A 23,611-nucleotide genomic window follows, 5' to 3' on the forward strand; every position below is an offset into this window, starting at 1 on the left:
TCATTTGCCAATTTTCCTTTGCATTTGCACTGACAATTTCTAAGCTGTAGGCTGAAGGAAAGAAGAGGATGAAAGCGATTGGAAGAGTTGATGTACCCCAGGAAGCTTTTATGGCTGTTTTGAAGCTTGAAAAAGAGGTTTTGTAATATGATCCTTGAAATCTTATTTGTCTATCAACTATTGTATATAATTTTCAAGTGACCCATATGACAAAATATGATAGGAAAGAAAGACATATATGTTGCATATGTTGACAAAATATGATAGGAAAGAAAGACATATATACACAAAGGGTGAATCTAAGACGCTACGCTGTTGCCATCGTTATCGGGGACCAGAAAGTTGGTGGGACGAAAGGTGAGAGGAAGCAGTAAGATGGCTATTACTCTTGTGGTTGCCAAGAATAGGATGAGGCTGTGTTGTTGTTGTTGTGGCTGACACCAATGCTCTCCACAACGCAGATTGATTTTGGGGAGTCAGGTTTGAGGGCTCACTGAATTTGCTGCCATATAGGTATAAGAAGTTGAGAGACTCTAGAATTGGGTTAGCGTTAGCCACCGCCACCACCACCCCTCCTTCCAACATCCCCACAACATTGGCCATAGTTGGCCTCAGAGCCGGGTCCTCATGCACACAGCATAGCCCCACTCGTACAAGCATCTCAACCTCCTCACCCCTCACCCTCCCTTCCAACCTCGGGTCCGCCAACTCCAAGTACCTTCCACCCATCATATGCATTTCCAAAGCAACCAAAGGGAAGTATTCCCCATCCTTCTCCTCAAAGGAGCAGTTCTTCTTCCCCCTAACAATCTCCAACAACACCATGCCATAGCTGTAAACATCCGTCTTATCAGAGATGGCCGAACTCATCAGCCACTCCGGTGCCAGATATCCTCGAGTTCCTCTTAAGGTTGTGAACCGCCCCGACTGTTCTGGAGTGAGAAGCTTGGAGAGGCCGAAATCCGAGATCTTGACCCCCAAACTCTGGCTCAAAAGTATGTTCTCTGGCTTCACATCACAATGGATGATCTTGTGATCACACCCACTATGCAAGTAAGCAAGCCCTCTAGCAGTCCCCAATGCTATTTCTAACCTTTCCCTCCACTCCAACACAGGGCCATCCCCAAACAGAGCCTTATCCAACGACCCTCTATTCATATACTCCAAAACTAAAAGCTTTTGCCTCCCTTCCACGCAAAACCCTTTCAATCTCAACAAATTTACATGATGAATATTCCCAATCACAGCAATCTCTGCACAAAAATTCACCCTTCCCTGCGCTCCTTGGCTTGATATCTTCTTCACTGCCACAACACTTTTGTCTAGAAGAGTTCCTTTGAAAACCGTACCAAACCCGCCACTCCCTATTTGGGTTTTGAAATTGTCAGTTGCAGTCACAATCTCTTCGTAGCCGTACCGGACTGGTAACCCCGGAATCAACGTCATATCCAGTTCCATCGACGAAGAAGACTCCGACCGCTGCTGCAATGTCGCCAACACCCTCAATCTTCGAAAACAGAGGAGTAGGACACCAATTGCAATCACAAGAAAGATTGCTGATGAAGGAATCAATATCAGACCCACCAGTGGAATCCTTTTCCGACCCTTTCCTTCAGAAATGGGAGTCATTTGGAGAGTTTTTATGTATCCGACACGACTTCTCTTAGCAGACATAATGGAACCAATCTTGTCCCAAATAAGAAAACAAGAAGAGGAAGAATCTTCATAAAAAATCCCCAAACATGAACAATTCCTGGAACACAAATCCTTACAGGATTGCAAGTCACCACCATGATTTTCAGGTTCCATAAAGTTATTAGCAAAATAATCAACACCATCAGTTAGTCTCAAATACGAAAAGCTCGAATTCAACTCCCCTGCAACATTGGCCTTACTAACATTACCACAAGGAGAATCAAGAGAAATGGATGAATCAGTGGGGACACAACCGTTTTTGTTCTGTGAATCTCCTGTGAAACTGGGAGGACAAGAACATGTTCCAGAAGAACAGAGCCCCAACTTCCCGCAAGGTGTCGGAAGTTGACAATACTCCGACGGACCCACAAATTCATCGACAAAACCCCCATTCACAAAGCTCGTGATTTTGAATCTCCCATCAAACCCAAGTCTCCCAAATCTAAAAAGCTCCCCCAAATTGGAATTCAAGCTGAGATGCATCACAACCGTTGATCCATCTGATGCAAAGAGATAAAACCCAGAGCCATTAATGGCCGAGAAGGAAACCGGAGAGTAAGAATGTCTAAAGGCCTTCAAATCCATGGACAATTTCCAGAAAGTCAACTGATTCCACTGCAGCAACAAATCGTCATCAGTAAGGAGAAGCCGAAACGACATGTCATCGTCCTCAGTGGTAGCCGGAAACAGGGGATTTCGAACTGGAAGGCGCTGTCCGACAAGGATGGTGTCAGTGGGAACATCAAAGCTCTGCCAGAGGGTAACATTGGCATGGTCTAGAAGGAGGAGGTTGCCGGAGTCGAGGAGGTGCATGGCAGCGACAGGGGAGGGAAGAGGCGGAGTGGACCAGACGACGGCGCCGGATTCGTCGTCGGAGAGGGAGAGGCCGGCGGGGGAGAGAGTGAGAGGGCTGGAAATGGAAACGGGATTGTAGGGATTGGCGGACCAAATGACGGTGTCGGAAACGACATGGGTGATGAGGAAGAAGTAGTGAGAGGAGTCGGATTTAGAATTGGTGATTGAGGCAGTGAAAGTGTTGTTGAGAGAAGCTAAGAAGGCGCCGGAGTCGTCTATGAACTTGAAATTGGAGGCTGTGAAATTGGGGTAAACGGCGTGAAAGGCTAAAGGGGCGGAAGAGAGGAAGGTGAAGAAAGGGAAGAGAAGGGAGAAGGCAAGGAATGGAGCAAATCCCATGCAGTGCTTTGCTTTGATTTGATTTGATTTGATTTGAATTGAAGAAGGAATGGAGCAAATTTTGAAGCATTATTGGAGAAAGGAGTAAGAGAGGAGAGCTGTGTTTCCTTTTCTTGGTAATATAATAAATGCTTTGGAGACTCCACTATCCAACTCCCTCCCTCTTTGGTTTATGTTCTTGACTTTTTGTTCCTTCTTTTTTTTTTTTTCCTTTTCTCCCTAATTTATTTTCAAATCTAAGTTTTTTACAAAACAAATATTAGGATTGTTCTCGTTGAATCCAAGCTAGAGGTGGCTAGATTGGTGTAGTACTATGTACAACACAGGTTAGCACTCACATACCAATCCGAGTAGTGAATGAGTTTCTTTTTTTTTTTATATGTTGAATGTGGTGAGTGGGTCCTAATTTTGATTAGAAATTGAGCACAAGCAACAACCGTCATCAACCTATTTAATTGAACGGTTGAACCAATGGGGTCAATACTTGACTATATGTATTGCTTTTCCAGAAATGAAAACTAGGTAAAACGTAATAAAATATAACACTATTACGAACCGACTTTATTAAGAAGTTTCAACTTTCACGTGTTTACAAGAGAAAATCGGTTTTAATTAAGTTTTATTTATTTATTTATTTATTTATTTATTTATTTAAACACCCATTCCAATTTCCAACTAAGTTTTTGGATGTTTGTTGATTCAATCAATTTTGCAGGATTAAATAATTCATTGGTCAATAATTATTTTGATAAACTTGGTCGGCTGACATATGCAGCCCACTCAAGTTTTAGGCTTTAATTTCATTTCAATTAAGTCTCTTTATTTTAGATTTTTTAAAAAAATATATATTTAGTTTAGTTACTCATTTTTTACTTTTGAAAAAAAATATTTTGATTATCTTGATTTAACAGAGATATCAATTTAACATTAGAAGTTCGAATAAAATGAGAGTTTTCCATACCCATTCCCATAATGAGGATGGAAATGCCTTTATTTGTTTTCTTTTTTCTCAAAAGAAGAAAATAAAAGAAAAAACAAATGTCCTAATTTTCTACTCGGATATGGATCTGGTTAGGTTTGCCATAAATGAGGGGGAAAAAAAAGTCTACCCTTGGAAGTGAATTCCTTTATTCTCTCTTTTTCTTGCTCTGTTTTCCCTGTGGAAGCACTAATGGTTTTGTTATTCAAGGAACTAAAATAAACTAAACATACATCGTTGAGTTTTAACCCGGGACAATGATGATCCTTGAATTTTAACCCGGGACGATGATGATTTTACCAAACCAAAGTTCAAAGGGCACAAGAGAAACCAAAAAAAAAAGCTTATCTCATAATATTTATTTGAGTGTCACATAAATTAAAAGGTACTGATTTGGGGCAGTGAAGGGACTGGGGGGCAACCTCTACAACAGCTTGAGGGATTAGGCGACCTCTATAACAGCTCGACCGATGATTTTTCCTTCGTTGAGATCTTGAAATGCCTCATTTGCCTCCTCGAACTTGTATTTTCGAGAAACCATGTCGTTGAGATTAAAAATTCCCGATTCTGCCAACTTAATCACCTTGGGCAGATCCTGCCTTGCCCTTCCTCCATAAGACCCAACCACTTGTATCTGCATCATCAATTCACATCCCCACTTGAATCACACACATTATTAACAAATTCGGCTCATATTGTGCTTAAAAAAGAGGCAAAAACATCCAGCTCATGAAGCCTTCTTAAACATTGTTAGTGACAGTATCAATGTTAGTGACAACTGAAGCTACACACACGAATTCAATTGGAGAAGTAGAAAACTGACATCGAAGAAACGTGCATGAATGCCATCTCAGGGAGAGAACATAACTGTAACGACCTAGGCCCACCGTTAGCAGATATTGTCCTCTATGGGCTTTCCCTTTCGGGCTTCCCCTTAAGGCTTTAAAACGCGTCGGCTAGGGAAAGGTTTCCACACCCTTGTAAAGGGTGTTTCGTTCTCCTCCCCAACCAATGTGGGATATCACAATAACCAAAAGAAGAAAAGGCTAACCTTTCTACGAACAAGGCGGTTAATATCAACCTCGCCTACAGATCCGTGTTTGGCAAGACCAATCATTACAGCTTTACCTCCATCCCTCACACTTTGAGTACACTGCATGAATGTCTGTGGTCTTCCCAATGCCTCCACAGCAATGTCCACCCCCTTTCCTCCTGTTATTTCCTGTCAGCACCTCACATACTTACATTGCAGCAATATGGAATCACAAAAAATGCCCCTCCAGATGCATACATAAAAACAGTACTTTAGCTGCTGGGAACACAACTTATGTACTTATATGGCATACAACCAAATATTGCATTTGTTGTGACAGTTGTAAGTCAAACAACCAAACTAATAAAGTAACTCGAGAAACCGTCAAGCCAAACTCCTACAAAGCTACAAAAACTGAATCGAGCTTTGGCCTAAAGCATTCGCCCAGCAACTTTGAACAAGATCTCTCTGATAGATGACTCAACCAAAAGATCTTCAAGCATATTTCCATGAAGTATCCCTCCCAAAGTTTGAATAATAAACTTTTTTTTTTTTTCTTAATAAAAACACAAAATTTGAATAACATGAAGTACTGAGACGCAGGAAAACCATGACACAAATAATTTAAAGCATGAGATTAAGTAAAAGAAAATTCACACATTGAATGCAAAAAAAAAAAAAAAAAAAAAAAAAAAAGAAAATCATCTCAATCTAACACAGTGCCCACACATACACACACACACACACACAAAAACAAATAGACGCAATAACTATAACAAAAATATGAATATATGAAAATGACTCCATCTACCGTGCATACTATACTGGCATCCAATCATCCATGATACGTAGGATAAGTCCTAAAGAATGAAGTACATACTTTGATCTTTTCAATTGCATCTTCTTTATGAGAATTAACGGTATGTGTTGCACCACTTGTCTTCGCTTTTAGCAGTTTGTCATCCTGAACATCAACGGCAATAATATGAGAAGCACCAAATGCCCTTGCTATCTGCAAGCAACTGGAGAAATATAATGTTACAAAAATATATATAATAATAATAATAATAAATAAATAAAGATACACCAGATTGGAAATTATGAACACTTTCAGACTACATGCTCCTAATATGCTGCTTGAATGCCATATCTTTATAATTTAGGCGATGAATGCTCTGATTTTCACCAAAATTCCCATCATTCAATGAGTGATTTAATATGGTTAAAGCAAACGAGAGATTGCTACAAGAAATCAATTGATTGTGAATGGAATTCATACGATGCAGTTGTGGATGGAAGTCAACTCATGTGTTTTATTTATTTTGCATTATTGAATATTTAATATTTTGTGTATTTGAAACACATTCCCAACATCTTTGTATCTTTTGTTTTGTTTTGTTTTGTTTTTTTTTTTTTGGGGGGGGGGGGGGGGGGGGGGGGGTAAGAAACCAAACTTTTAATGAGAAAAATGAAAGAATAAATAAGGGGAAAAAAACAAGCCAGACAAAACAAACGTCCCAAAAGCTATCGAAAGGAACTTTGATCTAACAAAATCAAGCCAAGTCCATAGATAACTTGGCATTAGAATGAATATCCACACAAACAATTAGATATTCATCAAATTGTAAAACACGACTTGGAAATACGAAGTGGAAGCTGATGGAAGATATAGTTGTTTACCTTGAACCGACACCTCCAATTCCAATAATAGCAATAGAATCCCCTGGGCGCACTTTGGCTGCATGGGCCATTGCACCATAAGCAGTAAAAACTGCACATCCTAGAATCGCCGACTCCGCATATGGTACCGATTTTGGTAAAATTGCCACTCCATTGGCTGGAGTGACACAATATTCAGCAAGGCCTCCCATACTGTACATGAATATGGGTTTTCCTACACAAATTACACTCCTCTTCAGTTCAAACAGTGACATTCAATTGTATGCAGATTATGAAACCCCCAACTCAGAAAAGAAAAGAAAAGAAAAGAAAAAAAAAAAATCAAAGATTACAATGAAATTGAAATAACCATCAAAGTCACAAGAAACTGTGAGAGTACTGGTGAGGTGTAGGTTGGGAATATTAATAGGATATTAGTAAAGGCATAGTAGTAATTAGATAAGGGTGTCTTGGTTATATATATGGAAGGTAGGGTTCTTAAAAAGGGATGATCTTAGTGGGATTATCCACATTGGAACTTGGGTGAGAGAGAGCTCTCTCAAGACTCTATTTATAACGTAATTGTCTTTGATATTGTTATTGTCTTGTTTTCTTCGTGCTCGGGTATCTAATAGAAACATATATAAATTTCTCACACAGAAGAGAAAAATGTAAGAGATATGCAGGAGGAAAAACTAAGAATAAGAGAAAAATCACCCATAGAAACTAAAAACAAGAAAGATGTTGCTTCCCTATTAATCAATCAAGTTCAGTGCGATCCTTAACAAGCATATGCATTTTCTGGATAAAGTCCCAATAGTCCAGGAACAGGAGTTGGCTTCTATATACAGTTGCCAAAACAATATTCTAACTAACTATGCAACAATAAGTTATTTCATGGGTAACTGGAACGGCCCAAGCCCACCGCTAGCAGATATTGTTCTCTTTGGGCTTTCCCTTTCGGACTTCCCCTCAAGGTTTTTAAAACGTGTCTGCTAGGGAGAGTTTTCCACACCTTTATCATAAAGGATACTTCGTTCTCCTCCCCAACCGATATGGGATCCCACAGGAAAAAAATTGCATAAATCACCCAGAAAATTATTATTATTATTATTATGTTGAAACAGAAACAAGATTTCAGAGACAATTGAAAAGAGAATAGATATACAAGCTTCCAAAGACAAAAAAGAGTAGACTTGGGAAGGAAATAACTAAACAACATAAAAGAGTGCCAAAAAGAGAAATACGACAAGAAGTCATTAAACCCATACAAAAGAGAGAAAAAAAAATCCATATGTATATATAAACCTCGCACTGAACAATTAACTATGAGAACTGCAAGACTGCATACGGTTCCCTACCTAAGGTTCTAGGAACCAGGACTACACACGTATCTTATAATCTTATTCTTGGTTTTTTACCCCCTCCCTTGATAGAAGGCTTTAGACAAAACAGAAAGGAAAAGCAGGATGTGGAAGACTTGGAATGTAATTAACCCCTTTCTATAAAAATGGCTCAATAAATATAACAATAAGCCATAGGTGTTAAACTTCAACAATTCATTAACTAGCACCCCACAGACTTTAGAGCTTCCATTCTCGTAAGGCATCTGAAAAGTTTCAGCTAAAACAACATTGACAAAAGTATAATTTTAGATAAGTTAAATAATGATAACATATATTACCATCCCTGCGAAGGAACAGCCGAGTTTCACCATCATAAAGTGTCCCCTTGGCCCGGTTATAAGCAAAGAAATCTTCACATAAATCATCATGGCCCTTCCCCAATTCAGTAATCAAACTGATCAAATTAGTTCTCCATATGTTTAATCATAGACATGATCAGTAGGCATTTCAAAACTCAAGAATCGGGATTAAAGGGTTATAATAGACTGAAGAGAAGCAAGCAGAAGCATGACAGAGGTACTAACCTTTGAACAGCAGGAACAGTTTCCACAAGGCATGATGAATGCTCCGACAACATGAGCTCCAATTGGAAGTCTGCAAAAGCAAGAAAATGTAACCAATAAACCGGTATGTCCCTCATTTATTGCAGATAAACAAAAGCCTGCTTAACAATCTTAAATTATCAGCAATGAACAAGAGCTTGAAATATTTAATCATTCATACAAAATTGCATTCTGAATAATAATTGTGATTAAGAAAATGTTAAGATAATACAACCTTTCTATGGTCTTACTGTCTGTGAGCGGTCCATGCTCAACAACTTCACCAGTGATCTCATGTCCAACTACACAAGGGCTGGGGAAGGGAAGCTCGCCTTTCATAACGTGCAGATCAGAATGGCAAACTCCACAAGCTGCATGTGGAAACGTAATGTTTATTATAAATCAGAATTGACGAAGAAGTGCATCAGGATTCCAAAGTCGCAGAAACGCAGAATTAGAGAGAGTAAGAACAAAAGGGATTAAAAAGAAGGGCAAACCCTTGACTTTGATGAGGACTTCTCCAGCTTTGGGACGGGGCATGTTGAATTCCTCAATGGTAAGCGGCTTATTGGGATCCGTGAACATAGCTGCACGCATGTAGGAGGCCAATTCTCCCCGCGAATGAAAGGAGTGTGGAGAAGAAGCAGGGGAAAAACGATGAAGAAGGGACTTGGAAACAGAGCAGTGGGATTGAGAGAGGAGTTTGGCGGAGACGGCTCTCCGGATGAAGGGGAAAAACGCCATTAGCTGCTATGGGGAGAGAAAGGGAGAGAGGATTAACAAAATGAGAATGATTGTTGGTTGAGTTGGATTGAGATATATATATATATATATACATACATACCTTCATCGGATTAGGATGAAACGCCATTTTCATTTTTATATACTCAGATCGGCATTGACAGCAAGGCAAGATGGATTAGAATGCAAAAAAAATACTTTTCATTTGTAACTCGACCCAATCTAAGATGTTAATGTTAGACGAACACGACTCTACACAATAGTATGATATTGTCCATTTTAAGTATAACCTCTCATGGCTTTGCTTTGATAGTATTACTAACTCATGATCATTCCCTAAATTAGCCGACATGGGACTTCCATCATTCAACCCTTATAATTTGGATTGAGTCTATTCGAGTTTAGAATACACTTTTAATTTTACTCACCAAAATGATAGGAAAAAAAAGTGAGTATTCTCGTTAATGCTGCAGTTGTCACATTTTTTTTTTTACGGTTTAAGAGAAGTTTGTTAAACGTTACCATAAAACTTGAGATCCAAAAATGAGATGTGATTTAATTTATCGTCTCAAATTCTCGCGCATTGTTATTACAACGGTTATTAAAATCTTTCTTTTTTTTGTTCCATTTATTTATTTTTCTCGAATATTTTTGATTTTGTACTTACTTTTTTCTTTTTCTTTTATCCTATTTGTTCTTTTTCTAAATATGAATTTTTTTTTATTTTTTCAACTTTCTATATTAGTATCGATTCTCTTACTTTTATAATTCTATTCTCTTTTATCAATGAAATGCATTTATGTTAAAGAATACGATTAATTGATTCAAAATAGTTCTTCTATTGTAATTAATTATTATTATATACATATATGATTTTTTTTTTTAATTTTATTAATAAACTATTATAACAATATAAAATTTATAAATATATCTCATTTAATATAATTTACCACATTTAATTTTTTAAATATAAATTATCATAAAGTTTATATAATTTTATTAAAATTATTTATTTGATGATAATTATTAAGATTTATTACAAAATAAATTTTAAATTTTAAATTTTGAGATATAAAATTATTTTAGTAATCTAATTTAATAAGAATAAATATATTTGACCACACTTAATTATGTTAAGTTAAATAATGTAATAAAATTATTGAAAATACCTTATTTATATAAAATTTTAATAACATTGTTATTCCCATATATAATCTTTTTCCAAAATATTTGAGAATCCTTTTGTCTAATCAAGATTAAGGATTATTTTTCTAACTAAAAAATTTAAAACTTGGAAAAAAAAAAAAAAAGATTCGTGCTTTTATGCTTCCTTCAAAAATTATTTAAACTAAATAAACTTTTATTTAAATTATAATCTTTTTGCCTTTCATGTAAGTGAATAAACTTTGTGGAGAGTCAAAGTCAACTGTGGTTTGTTAGTTTATTTTTCCTATTTAAAATTATTAAAATAAATTTATGAAACTCCTTCCAAAAAGGTGTGATGTGATTATTGTTGGATGATGAAAGTCCCGCGTTGGCTGATTTAGGGAATGATTATGAGTTTATAAACAAAAAATCCCCAAAGCAAAATCACGAGAGCTTATGCTCAAAGTGGACAATATCGTACCATTGTGGAGAGTCGTGTTCGTCGAACAATTATAACATTTAATGTAATAAATTATAAATGAATTTCAAGAATTAAAAAAAAAAAAAAAAAAAAAAAAAAAAAAGAGTTAATTTGAAAAATATAAAGCCTATATAATAGCTAGTTTTAAAAATTGAAGACCAAATTACAATATGCTCAAATATGGAAGTGAAAATAACATCAAACTCATACAACAAACGCTCAACTTTACAAATAATGAGTTGAAGTGAAAATAAATTAAATACCACACTCTCAAACAAACCCTATTACCTTTCTTGTTCACACCGTTTCTTCAGGACTCGCTCAAATCTATGCTTCCACTGCGAGAGCTGCTGGCATTGCGACTATGTAAAGATAGGCCTCTCATGTGCTCACTAACTCCACCGCCCGTCTTTTTATCCTTGAAGAACTTCTCCCTTTCTGCATGTTTTACTGGTGGTGGTGGTATTACAACGCCCTGACCCTGCGGCATATCCGATGTAGTCGACACCTTCTCGTCGATTGGTCGAATGATTGGACGGTTTGCACGTTCCACTGGAATTGATAATCCTAGTGAACCCAATGACGGTCGCTCTGAACAACCGTTTTCGTCTTCGGGCCTTACACAAGCTTTTCCTTTTCGCAACCTGTTGTTGTTCTACTTAGTTTGTTTCTACTTATATGACACCATAGTAGACTGGAATGATCTAATAAAACACAAAAAATATGCATTGGAAGATATGTATTACCTTCGGAAAAGTTGTTCGGCCTCTTCATCTTCTCCTTCATCTTGGTTATAATGATTTGCTCTCGACCTACTGACTTCTTCGCCGTTGAACTGATTATGAGTGGACATAAACTGACCCGAGAGAAGGGCGTCGTGTCTTTCAAGGACCTTTTGGAGCTTCTCGTTCAATTCAATGGCACGACAGACAATCTTCTCATCCCTAAAACACGTGAAAATAAGCGGGAATCTCAACGATAGACCAACAGAGCTATATGGTTTGATGACATTTGCAAGTAACCGAGTACGTAGCACTTTTTTTTCATAAGAATATATTAGTGCTATCTACCGACAATATTATCATAGTGGATAGCTATGGCCAAGTTAACGAGCATTTCAACCACAATATACGAAAAGAACCGAGAATTCGAAACAACAGAGTTGCATATCAGAGAGTTCAAGGACAGACAATTGAAAGAATGTAGCAACGTATTCCAATGAATCAGGAAAAATGACCATTCATGTTGTAGTTACCAAGTCTCTTTTTGTAGAAGTAAAAAACTAAATGTCATGACAATAAACCGAAGTAATGCGATGTCAAAGAAACAGGAGAAGATGGAACCATACCGAGAAGACAAGACAAGATGCATCAGTTTCTGCTTCTGAAACGAACACTGTTCTACTAGATCAAGTGTAAACTCATCTCTTGCCCCCTGTAAAGTAGCAATATAGCAGTTAAAATGATATGGTTTTATGTGGCCGAGTTAAAGATGCATGCTAGAGGCCGAAAAATAACCAAATAACTTAACTCATCAGACAGGCGTTAATTTCAATAGGTGTGGTATTGCATGATTATCTCAAATCTCTACTTGTATATGTGACATCGGAATTGTCATTTTTGTTTAGCATTCAATTAGAACTCTCTGAATACTTTCAATTTTTTAATGAAAACATCAATTGAACGTTTTTGGGAACGCAATTACAAGCTATGATTTTCTTCAAAGTCAAGCAAATCATACCAACTATAGACATACTGAAAATTGACAAGATGGTTGTTTCAATGGTATATGTTGATGATATTATTCTTACGGGTAATGATGAGATTGGAGTGAATAATTTAAAGAAAATACTTGCAAAAAATCAAAGACATGGAAATTTTGGAGTATTTCTAAGCGATAAAATTCGACACGTCAAAATAAAGACATCCTTCTCAGACAAAGGAAATACTATTGACTTACTTGAAGAGACGTGTTTACTTGGTTGTAGGGCAACACAAATTCGAACCAGTTTGAGTGGAGTTGGTATATGTTTTTTGATGTTTTCCTTATTATATTCATTCGTTGATATTATATTGTAATAATGTGTGTAAGTTTTTCCCTTTCATGTTTTAGAGTTTGAGAAAACTTAAGATAAGCCTCTACTACCCACACATTCATATGTTTCTTTTCCAACCTATTTTCTCTTGCAGAAAGCGGAATCCATGCTTATTAGAGAGTCAAACTGGCAAAGGAAAGTACCTCAGGACGCTGAGGATCTACGGCATCAAGAACTTCCTTGAGAATTTCTAATGCATTGCTCGCCTTTTCGATTATACTGCACAAGAGGGGGGGGAAAAACTTTAACTATGATAAGAACATTCTGCGTAATAACCGAGCAAAGAGCAGGCAGGATAAGCAATGATTTTACTCAAAGTTAAATTATGCTAGATTTCTAAAATGTATCCAAAACAAGAATAAAACCTTATCCACTACTATTCTTCAGAGCATTTGCATACCAAATGGTTTCTATGTGTTCTTGTCTACCCAGCAGCATTCTATGTGTTCTTTTGTTTGTACGAGATAAGTTTATTTGAAATTTACTAATTCAACAATAAACAAAAAGGTTTTTTATATTATGTTTATATTAATTTAGCCGTCATGTCAACAAATGACCATAATCAGTTGCCACTAGTAACCTTCTGCCTACTTGCTACCATCACCACTCCAATGGTATGGAAAATAGCACCGGATCAAATTCAGATATGAAAACTAATGTGAAGAAAAGGCTCCACACCTAGAAACAAATGCACGTGCACTGAGGACGAATGAGGATCACCAGTTAATAGAACAGCCTTCCTTATCCTTTAATTATGGTTATGAACAAGGATACTGCAATTTTATAAATGGTTCAAGTATAAGTTTCTAGGACTTAACATGTAACGGCCCAAGCATACCGCTGGCAGATATTGTCCTCTTTGGGCTTTCCCTTTCCAGTTTCCCCTCAAGGTTTTTAAAACGCGTCTTCTAGGGAGAAGATTCCACACCCTTATAAAGGGCGTTTTGTTCTTTCTCCCCGACCGATGTGGGATCTCATAATCCACCCCCTTCAGGGTCCAGCGTCCTCGCTGGCACTCGTTCCTTTTTCCAATCAATGTGGGACCCCCACCAAATCCACCCCCCTTCTGTGCCCAACGTCCTTACTAGCACACCGCCTCGTGTCTACCCCTCTTCGGGGAACAACCTCCTCACTGGCACATCACCCGGTGTCCGGCTTTGATACCATTTGTAATGGCCCAAGCACACCGCTAGCAGATATTGTCCTCTTTGGACTTTCCCTTTCGGGCTTTCCCTCAAGGTTTTTAAAACGCGTATGCTAGGGAGAGGTTTCATATAACACCTTCCCCCCCCCCCCCCCCCCCAACAAAAAAGAAGGAAAGAAGTTGTTAACAAGACTGAAATGTGCAGCAGAATGAGCTGAACAAAATATACCTAGATTCTGGTAACGGCTGAGGTTCCACACTAGCAGCATCCTCCTGCTCAGATAATCTTATTACTCCATTTTGTAGATTATTCGTATGCTGCTGGGTAGCATTATCTGATGGAGTAGCAGGAGGCCTTTGAGGAAACTGGACTCCTGCACTCTGAGAAACAAATGAAGACTTTAATCGAAGTATCCAGATATCCAAAATTACTGTATTTATTCACAAGACGTAGGTCATATGTTTGGAGTACCTAATATTTCTTTCATGAAGTACCAAGGATTTTTCAATGGAACTCTTCAGGTGACCGGCTAAGCTATATTGTTGCTTTAATTATGAAGAATACCTTTCGTTTTTGCTTTATTAGTGTAATAAATAATAATGTGTGGGAATGAAATCTAATACTCAATCTACGAAGTTGAAGATTATAAGCAACCAAAATATCTTTTACTCATAAACCTATAAGGACTATTATTATTCAACAAGCATCAAGCTATATCAATTATAAATTTTGTATGATACTAACAACGTGCATCCATCCAATTAGAATCAAACATATTATTCTGATCTACTAATGATTTTCTTCCATTCCTTGGAACTATAAACAGTGCCCAACTACAAGGATTTCAGTCTCTTGACATGATTAGATTGCTTCAAAAGACATAACTTCTAATCAAAGAGGTATATAGCAAATAAGAGGGCAATTTCTTACCACCAAATCGTAATATGCTTGATAATACTGAGGGAACTTTCCAGAAGCACCACCCAGAGCTGTCTGTGTCGCATCGAGGAGGAGAAATATTCTCTCTCGCACTGGTAAGTTAGACTGCAAAAATATAAAAATCAAGAAATTGCAAAGAAGAAATAAAAATACCACTAGAAAAGCTATGAAGCGCTACCACCCAAATGTCGGTTACATGGACTCTGACCACACTTAGACGCTTATATTAGAGTATTAAGTTCGTTTTTCTTTTTGAAAAAACGTTGTTTGTGTTTGTTCCGTCCCCAGGGGTGCCCTTGGTTTGGGATAATTGTTACCAAGGCAATCATTATGAAGTGACAGTCTATTTTTCTTTTCTTTTATCGATAAGAAACCGGGCTTTCTTTTTTCTTTTTTTGATCTTCTCTTTTCTTACCTCACCCTCCCATTGTCTCTTTTCCCTTCTTCTCTATGTATTTTAAAAATACAAAATAAATAAAAAAACAAAAAAAAAACGAAGGGGACTTTTCGATTCAAACGTTGAATTGTTAAGAAATTTTTTTATTTGGACTTGGATTTGGATTTCTTTTGCATCCTCTACTTACATAATTGGAAATTACATCACTTCTTTTACATTGCCTTGTAGATTATACAACAAAATCAATATCTAATGTGAATTGTTGTATTACAAAATATTCAAATACATTTAATAGATATATTTTTTATTGTTGTATTTATGTCCTAATTCTGTATGAAATGACATGCCGCTATATCTATAAGGACCATAACCATGTTTGTACTCATGCTTCTAAAGAAAAATTACTGGTCAAGTATTCAATGAGAGTAAAATAGAATAAATTTACACCTTTTTCTTCACTATCTTCACAAGACTTGGGAGGACCCCTGAATCAATCACCTGCTTATGTATCGGTTCTCCAACATTGTTCATCAACATTTCAAGTAACTGCACAAAAGATCAAATATTGATGGTGTTGTGTCCAGCATAGAGCAGCAAACTTATATTGAAATATGCTTTGTACTGAATTATGAATAATATAACAAAGAGACAACTAGGTATCAAACTTATAAGCAAATACCAAGAAGTGTACCAAAATATTTCTCCAATTAGTTAAGAGATACAAAAATAAAATTATAAAACTCCTTTCGGGTAGCTGAAGATCCAATGAATTAAACTCAATCCCAAACTTTGAATGGGTCGAAACAGTTTCATCAAAAGAAAAAAAAAAAAAAAAAACTTTCTTTATTTCTTTCTACTTGTCCTATCCGATCGCCCCAGATGGAATGGAACAAGATCAAGAGGCAATGTTGACCCCCATTATTATCAAGCCGGTTGACTTCGACAAAAAAACCCATTCTTATTCTTCGATTATTCTATCCAGAGGAAAAACACTCTTTGTAAAGGGTGTTGAAGGACGAGGCTAACAACTATAGAGCCATGTGACAAAGAGGGAATGGGTGGAGTTCCGACCAATCTCGTGAATCAGAGCTCGACTTCCACAAGAATACTCATTGAAGGCTATGGAAAAAGTCTTTCTATCTGTCGAATTATAATTTACACAGATTCATTGTATATTTTATCTCGTTATTTGCAATGAGCTCTTAATTTGTAATTGTTTCCTTGTATGAAATTTTTTCTTTCCAAGTTTGTTTTCCCTGTAATCACTATTTAGACTAGCCTTGTACCTATTATTTTCAAGAAATAATTTTCTAACTTCATTTCCATCGCATCATGGCTACAAAGAAATGAAAGAGTACCATCATGGAAATTCTATCCACACAAGGCAGAAGTCTAGTAAACAAAGAAGAATTTGTCAAAGAATTTGTGTCCTTTTACACGTCCTTATACACAAAGGACAATGCCCTCTGCAAATTTCCTCACGACGATCTTGACTGGAATCCTATTGATCAACAGCAAGCTGCCTCCCTCGAGGTTGTTTTCACTGAAGAAGAGGTGGGGAAGGCGATTCAGCACCTGGGCTCCGACAAAACTCTAGGGCCAAATGGTTTTACCTCAAAAAAATTTCAAAAATGCTGGAACTTTATGAGAGCTGATATCATGAGAGTATTCCAAGATTTTTTTCAAAACGGAGTTATTAATGGCAACCTGAATGAAACATACATATGTTTGATCTCAAAAAAACTGGATGCTCGCACGGTTGCAAATTTTCGTCCCATAAGCCTCACAACCGATCTATATAAAATCACAGCAAGGGTATTATCCGAACGCCTTAAAAAGGTTCTCCCCTTCACAATAACTGGGCAATAAACAACTTTTGTTGAGGGGCGACAAATTCTTGATGCATCCCTCACGGCCAACGAACTAATTGATGAATAGGAAAGAAAGAAACAAAAAAGTGTAGTCATGAAACTTGACATGGAAAAGGCCTTCGACAAGATTGATTGGACTTTCCTCGAAAACATTCTTATGGCAAAAGGCTTTTGACTCAAAATGGCGAAGGTGGATTAAAGGATGCATCTCACCCACAAATTTCTCCATCATCATCAACGGAAGACCGAGAGGGAAGATTTATGTCACACGGGGTCGAGACAAGGGGATCCACTATCCCCTTTTCTCTTCATCATGGTAATGGATTGCCTCAGTAGACAAAAGCACAATACAAAGGGTAGATAAAAGGTTTTAAGATTGGTAATGAAGGCTTCAGCATCAACCACCTTCAGTTCTCAGATGACACAATCCATTTTTCTGATTTGGTTGATGCCTTTTCCATAAAAGGCATGATTGAGACAGTAAAAATGTGAGGTCCCACATTGATTGGGGAGGAGAACAAATCACCATTTATAAGGGTGTGAAAACCTTCCCCTAGCAGACGCGTTTTAAAGCTTTGAGGGGTAGCCCGAAAGGTGAAACCCAAAGAGGACAATATCTGCTAGTGGTGGATCTGGGCCGCTACAAATGGTATCAGAACCAGACACTGGACGATATGTCAGCCTTCTCGCTGTTCCCCGAAGGGGGGTAGACACGAGGCGGTGTGCCAGTAAGGACGCTGGCCCCAAAGGGAGGTGGATTTGAGGGCGGTCCCACATCGATTGGAGGAAGGAAAGAGTGCCAGCGAGGACGCTGGGCCCCGAAGGGGGGTGGATTGTAATGTCCCACATTGGTTGGGGAGGAGAACAAATCACCATTTATAAGGGTGTGAAAACCTTCCACTAGTAGACGCGTTTGAAGCCTTGAGGGGAAGCCCGAAAGGTAAAGCCCAAAAAGGACAATATCTACTAGCGGTGGATCTGGGCCGTTACAAAAAACCTTCAAAAGGTTCTCTGGACAAAATATCAATCTCCAAAAAACAGAGATCATTGAAGAATTTGCTAGCATATATGGTTGTAAAAAGGGAGAATGGTCAAATATGTACTTAGACTACCTCTAAAAGGAACCACAAATCTTTTTCCTTCTGGAAGATTATTATTGAGAAAATAGAAAGAAGGTTGTCAACATGGTCATCACGTTATACTTCAAAAGGCGGAAGACTCACTCTAATACAAGCCACATTATCCAACCTCCCTACTTACTACATGTCTCTATTTAAAATGCCACAAAAAGTGGCCGCATATATAGAAAGACTATTCAGAAACTACTTATGGAAAGATGGCGCACACCTTGTTTGTTAGAATAGTATAAACCTCCCAACAGAAAAGGGAGGCCTCGGTTTTCTCTCGATAAGGAAGAAGAACAAAGCTCTCCTCACCAAATGGATATGGAGATATAATCATGAAGAAAAGGCCTTATGGCGAAATCTTATAAAGGCTAAATATACTTTTACATCAAACAAAAATCACCCCTCCATCTTCTACAAAAGGGCCTTGGAAGTACATAAAGGAACATCAAAATTTCATCACCAACCGAACTCGCCATAAGGTGGGTAGTGGGGGAAGCACGTCATTTTGGAGCGACCCATGGATTGAAAACACCACGCTTACCTTAAAGTATCCACTTTTGTACAGGCTCTCTCATAGAAAAAAAGCCACGATTAAAAAAACATGGAATGTTGTCGACAAATTTTGGAACTTGAAGCTTGGTAGGAATTTAAAGGATAATGAAGCAACGGAGTGGGCCGAATTAAGCCTTGACCTTGCCCCTGTGGTATTGTCAAACAAAGAAGACTCGCTGACTTGGCTCCCCAGCGCAAACGGGGTCTTTTCTACAAAATCCTTGATGATGGACATGGGGGAAAAAGTAGAAGCAATAAATCTCACGCTAGCAAAGACAATATGGAAACCTAAAAAGGTGAAGTTCTTCCTTTGGGAAATAGCGCATAAAGCCATCAACACAGGTGAAAATCTTCAAAAAAAGAATGTCCAAAGACAATATGGAAACCTAAAAAGGTGAAGTTCTTCCTTTGGGAAATAGCACATAAAGCCATCAACACAAGTGAAAATCTTCAAAAAAAAAAAAAAAAAAAAAAGGTCTTACATCACTCTCTCTCCAAATTGGTGTCCATTATGCAAGAAAGAAAACGAATCACAAAATCACTTGTTTGTGCAATGCACATACGCTCATAATTTATGGACAACGATTCTCAATGTATTCGGATGGCATCTCACATTTCCTAAGGAGGTAAAGGATTTTTTGGATATGGCCTCAATGTACCACCCTTTCAAGAACGCAAAAGCCCTATTATGGAAAAACATCATCATGGCTTTCTTTTGGAATTTTGTGGAAAGAAAGAAATCAGAGAATATCTGCAGAAAAGACACAAAATTTTTCGACAATGTTGTTTACCAAGCTATATCTTGATGTAAACTATCTAATATTTTTACTTTCTATAGTTATACCCCCCTCATTGCAAATTAGGAAGGTCTTTTGTAAACACCATGGATTACATCCCTCTTGTAAATTTCAATCATCAATGAAATTGTCTCTTATAACAAAACTTTCACAACTGCAACATTTTCGTGAGTCTAATCTAGTAATTACTACGATTTGTTGCTCTCGCATTGGTGGTCTTCTCAAGCCAAAGGCTGTAGCTATGGAATCTAAGATCCTAGTACGACTTATGATTGGGAGGCATGAGGAGGCACTGAAAAAAAAGCTTCAGCAAATAAGTGGATACAAGAGCAACGGATGGAGAAGAAGTGTTGCCATCTTTGCCAAGTTTTGACATCTTCGCATGGCCGCCATTGAAAATGTTTACCGACCTCAATGGTGGAGGATTTTCAGTCAGACTTTGGGCTAGAGATTGTTGGATAGTTAGCATATTTACAAAGAATGCATCACTAGAGAATGTGATCAAGATCCTATGCAGCAAGTTTACATAGAATGCAACAGTGCAGCCGCAACAAAAAAGATGAGTGTCTCTGAGTCCGACCATAGTGTTAATCCTTCCATTGCCTCTGAATCTGACCATAGTGTTAATCCTTCCAAGTAAAACTAGTCAAGCAAAGAGAATGACCTTCTTTGGATTTTCACCTCCCATACCTAGGAATTAAGAGGTGACCTAGGCAATGTCACAAAAAAAATGAAAAGGGGAACTATAAAAAAAAACGTTGAAGAACAAGAAGACCAACAACGAAACATCACTCCTCATTCAAATCGAAAAATTCCCTTGCAATGAGACTAACCCACCACATTAGTTGTTTTCCTATTAAAGAAAGGGCAGACAAAATCAAGAGAAGGCGAGGAAAAACTACCCATAGAAGGCAAGATAAATGCCACCAAAATGCAACCCCATTGAGGATAAAAGATATAAACATCGGAAATGGGTCTACATAAGACAATATCCCAGCTAGTGATCCTCCCGAAAAACTAGTGTTCTCACCATTCCCAACGTAGAATATTAAATTACAAATTTGCATCATCCCTCCCTTTTTGTTGAAGGTCATCTCCAGCCAACTACATAGTCATCACACATCGATTGTCATCCATAAATCCTCAATCTGTGACCACTTGGACGGTGAAAGTCTTCAGGGCTTTCCCACATGGCAGGATTGGAAGTCTTGAGGGCTTTCCCACATGACTTAGAATGCACTCTTCAATCTGTGACCACTTGAATTTCAATACCCTAAAAGACTTCCATTATTGATATTAAGGGCAAATATTTCCAATCCTGCCACTTCACCATCCATATGCTCTCTTTCTCTCTCTCTCTCTTACTCGTGATGCACGATAAAAGGCCTAGAAGTGATTTGCAAACCTTATCCTAATTGAGTGAACTTGGCTCATAAAACATGAAAGGAGGCACATATTTTATATTAAATGACAAATAGAATCAACATAACTAATATTGAAATGTTTTCTTACCAAAACCGCATAAAGTTGGGTGTTCGTGTTTTTACTTCCTATACGTTTTTTGATTGCTTTTATGACATCTTTAGCTTGCCTGCACAATTAGAACAAAGAAAGCAATACTGATGAAATGACATGATCATAAAATGTATTTCTTACCAATGACAAAATTGTCAGCATAAATCTTACAACTAAGAGTAATAAGACCATCTCCTTTTTCAAATTGTCATCCGTCTATCTAATAAAAGCAGTCTGGCTTGGAAGTAAACAAATGCATACTTTAAAATCTAATCTACACATGCATGCTTTTTAGACAAACTCCAAATAAGTCTCCTTCTTATGAAACCAAACAAAGTGGGAAACTATACATCGAGAATATTACATGGCACACCTTTGATCACGAGCAACTAATTCACAGATTTCAATATTCTTCATCCAATCTGTTTCAGCCAGTTTCTCACTTGTTGCAGAGTTGACTAGCTCAGAAGCCATCTTTCTATAATCCATAATTTTGGTTTGAAAAAGAAAAACAAAATAAAACGTAAGATTAGAAGAGGCAGATTCCAAAGTGAAAGGACATCTATAATATCTCAAAGACTCGGAAAATATTTACTTTGGAATGATATGGTAATCAAGTGATAATTTTTAACAGGAATCCTCCGAGCTAAAAGAAGTATTAGAAACATATCAAATTCCATTAACAACAGAAACTTGCAAGAGAAGAAACCATATCTAAAGTCTTTAGATTCTTACTCCAAACGTAGGCAATATTCCTACTCAAGGAATAAGGTAACCGGTAAGGGAGAGCACAGAATTAACCCAGACCGGATTATCGACAAAGCAAAAACTCAAAGGAAGTACAAAATTCGACCAATGAAAACATAAATGGTGAAATTCCTTGTAATTTTTCAAAGGAAGAACCAACTAACAGATCCATTGTTAGGTTAAGCAATGCACCATTCATTAATAGAAAACAGAAACTTCACATTCTGATGCTTCCATGAACAACTATTATTGAGCATGATACATAAAGAAAATAAAAAATCTCAGTAACAGGAAATTAATAAATAAACAAACAAAGTAGGGAGTGGTAGAATAACTAACAGAGATCAACAACCTCTTCAATATTTTTATGATCAATATAGGAGCAACAAAGCGGCAGTTAAATCAAAACCCACAATGCTCTATAATCTCTGGAACTTCATAGGCATACTGCACCAACAGAAGCACATGTAGAAATCAAGAAGGCCTTCCAATGAGGGAACCATAAGCCGCTCTGAAATGGGAAGAACATAATCCAAGCTTAAGAACCTTACCATACAATTGAATAAGAAGCTAGTAAACAAAAAGTTGAAAATCAAAGACGAGAGACAGAGCCCAAACAAAATGACAATAACAATAGGATTCAGCTGATGTTTAGAAGAGAGAAGTAGAAAGCGCATAAAATGAAATTAAAAGGAAGGCAACAGAAGTGGTACTGAATTCGAAATCGAGCTAGTACAAAGCCATAGGAATCAAAGAAGAGATTAAACTAAATCAAAACGAAAGGAGTTGAACACAGATCTCGATACCCAGACAAGCAAGAAGAGGGGGTTAAGCTTACCAAATTACAGAAAAGAACAGAAATGGAAAACCCTAAAAGAGCATCAGCATTTGAGGAAGAAAGAAGAATTGGGGATGGGCCAAAAAGGGTAAAAGAAGGATTGAATCCACTCTGGTTAGCGTAATGATGAATGATTAAGAGTAATGAAAGGATAATGAAGAAAGAAACAAATAATGGGTAGCCTTGTTGATTGAAGTTGAACAGAAGAAATGAGAAGAATCTCTTTCTCTCTCTAGAAATCAGCGTGTCTGTCTCTCTGTCCTTAGGTGAGAGAATGGGCGTTTCAGCAAAAGAAAAGGCTTATACAGGAAAGCAACTGCACCGCCAACACCATGGATCTACGCTGTCCAAAACGCTTTTTTTCTTTTTTTTTTTTCTTTTTTTCTTTTTTTCTTTTTTTCTTTTTTCTTTTTTATTACCCTCTCTATAAACTCTAAAAGTATCTGTCTGAGCAAAGCTAATCTCACACGCCATTCATTTACTACACTCACCAGCTCCCTTTCTCCTTTTGGCACGTGGCAGATGCGAAGCCTCAAAAAACCGACTTAACCAACTTTAACTAATATCTTCCCATTTACCTTTGTTTATTATGCATTTGTATGGAATTAATAATTTTTTATTAATAAAAGTTTGAATTTATATTGATTTCGGACAATTTGTAATGCATGATCCTCTAGTTGTTTGTGTCATATGAGTATTTAACTCGAGGATT

The 23,611-nt window shown here is 37.3% G+C and overlaps 3 protein-coding genes and 1 pseudogene across 7 annotated transcripts in view; 1 reads left to right on the top strand and 3 right to left on the bottom strand.

Moving 5' to 3' along the window:
- The window catches only part of LOC111782154 (Small GTP-binding protein), a 25,478-nt gene extending 25,232 nt beyond the window's left edge, over positions 1 to 246 (top strand). The window contains exon 22 of the mRNA XM_023662962.2: positions 51 to 246. Coding sequence (XP_023518730.1) covers positions 51 to 146 — 96 coding nt within the window. The 3' untranslated portion in view covers positions 147 to 246. The remainder of the gene's footprint in view (positions 1 to 50) is intronic.
- LOC111782153 (G-type lectin S-receptor-like serine/threonine-protein kinase At5g35370 pseudogene) lies at positions 191 to 2,911 on the bottom strand (annotated as a pseudogene).
- Positions 2,912 to 4,195: 1,284 nt separating this feature from the next.
- On the bottom strand, positions 4,196 to 9,311 carry LOC111782156 (GroES-like zinc-binding alcohol dehydrogenase family protein). The gene is made up of 8 exons (XM_023662963.2): positions 9,006 to 9,311; positions 8,744 to 8,879; positions 8,491 to 8,560; positions 8,245 to 8,338; positions 6,582 to 6,795; positions 5,782 to 5,923; positions 4,920 to 5,090; positions 4,196 to 4,502 (listed from the first exon to the last, which is right to left on the bottom strand). The coding sequence occupies exons 1-8, from the start codon at positions 9,250 to 9,252 to the stop codon at positions 4,311 to 4,313; spliced, it is 1,266 nt and encodes a 421-aa protein (XP_023518731.2). The 5' UTR covers positions 9,253 to 9,311; the 3' UTR covers positions 4,196 to 4,310.
- Positions 9,312 to 10,997: 1,686 nt separating this feature from the next.
- Positions 10,998 to 23,203, bottom strand: LOC111781844 (ENTH/VHS/GAT family protein). Of its 5 annotated transcripts, none has more exons than XM_023662559.2 (11): positions 22,900 to 23,203; positions 22,401 to 22,572; positions 21,688 to 21,792; positions 21,312 to 21,390; positions 15,900 to 15,998; positions 15,047 to 15,160; positions 14,345 to 14,496; positions 13,115 to 13,190; positions 12,225 to 12,310; positions 11,623 to 11,820; positions 10,998 to 11,520 (listed from the first exon to the last, which is right to left on the bottom strand). In XM_023662559.2, exons 3-11 carry the CDS (start codon positions 21,786 to 21,788, stop codon positions 11,187 to 11,189), a joined length of 1,239 nt encoding a protein of 412 aa, XP_023518327.2. In that variant the 5' UTR covers positions 21,789 to 21,792; positions 22,401 to 22,572; positions 22,900 to 23,203; the 3' UTR covers positions 10,998 to 11,186. The 5 variants fall into 5 exon arrangements, with proteins under 5 accessions (XP_023518327.2, XP_086976244.1, XP_023518324.2 ...); XM_087120118.1 differs by having other exon boundaries at positions 21,688 to 21,788; positions 22,414 to 22,572; positions 22,900 to 23,202; XM_023662556.2 differs by having other exon boundaries at positions 22,414 to 22,572; positions 22,900 to 23,201.
- Positions 23,204 to 23,611: the final 408 nt, after the last annotated feature.

The sequence above is a fragment of the Cucurbita pepo genome, chromosome 19, assembly GCF_057944985.1.
Source record: "Cucurbita pepo subsp. pepo isolate OVF chromosome 19, ASM5794498v1, whole genome shotgun sequence".
Lineage (NCBI taxonomy): Eukaryota > Viridiplantae > Streptophyta > Magnoliopsida > Cucurbitales > Cucurbitaceae > Cucurbita > Cucurbita pepo.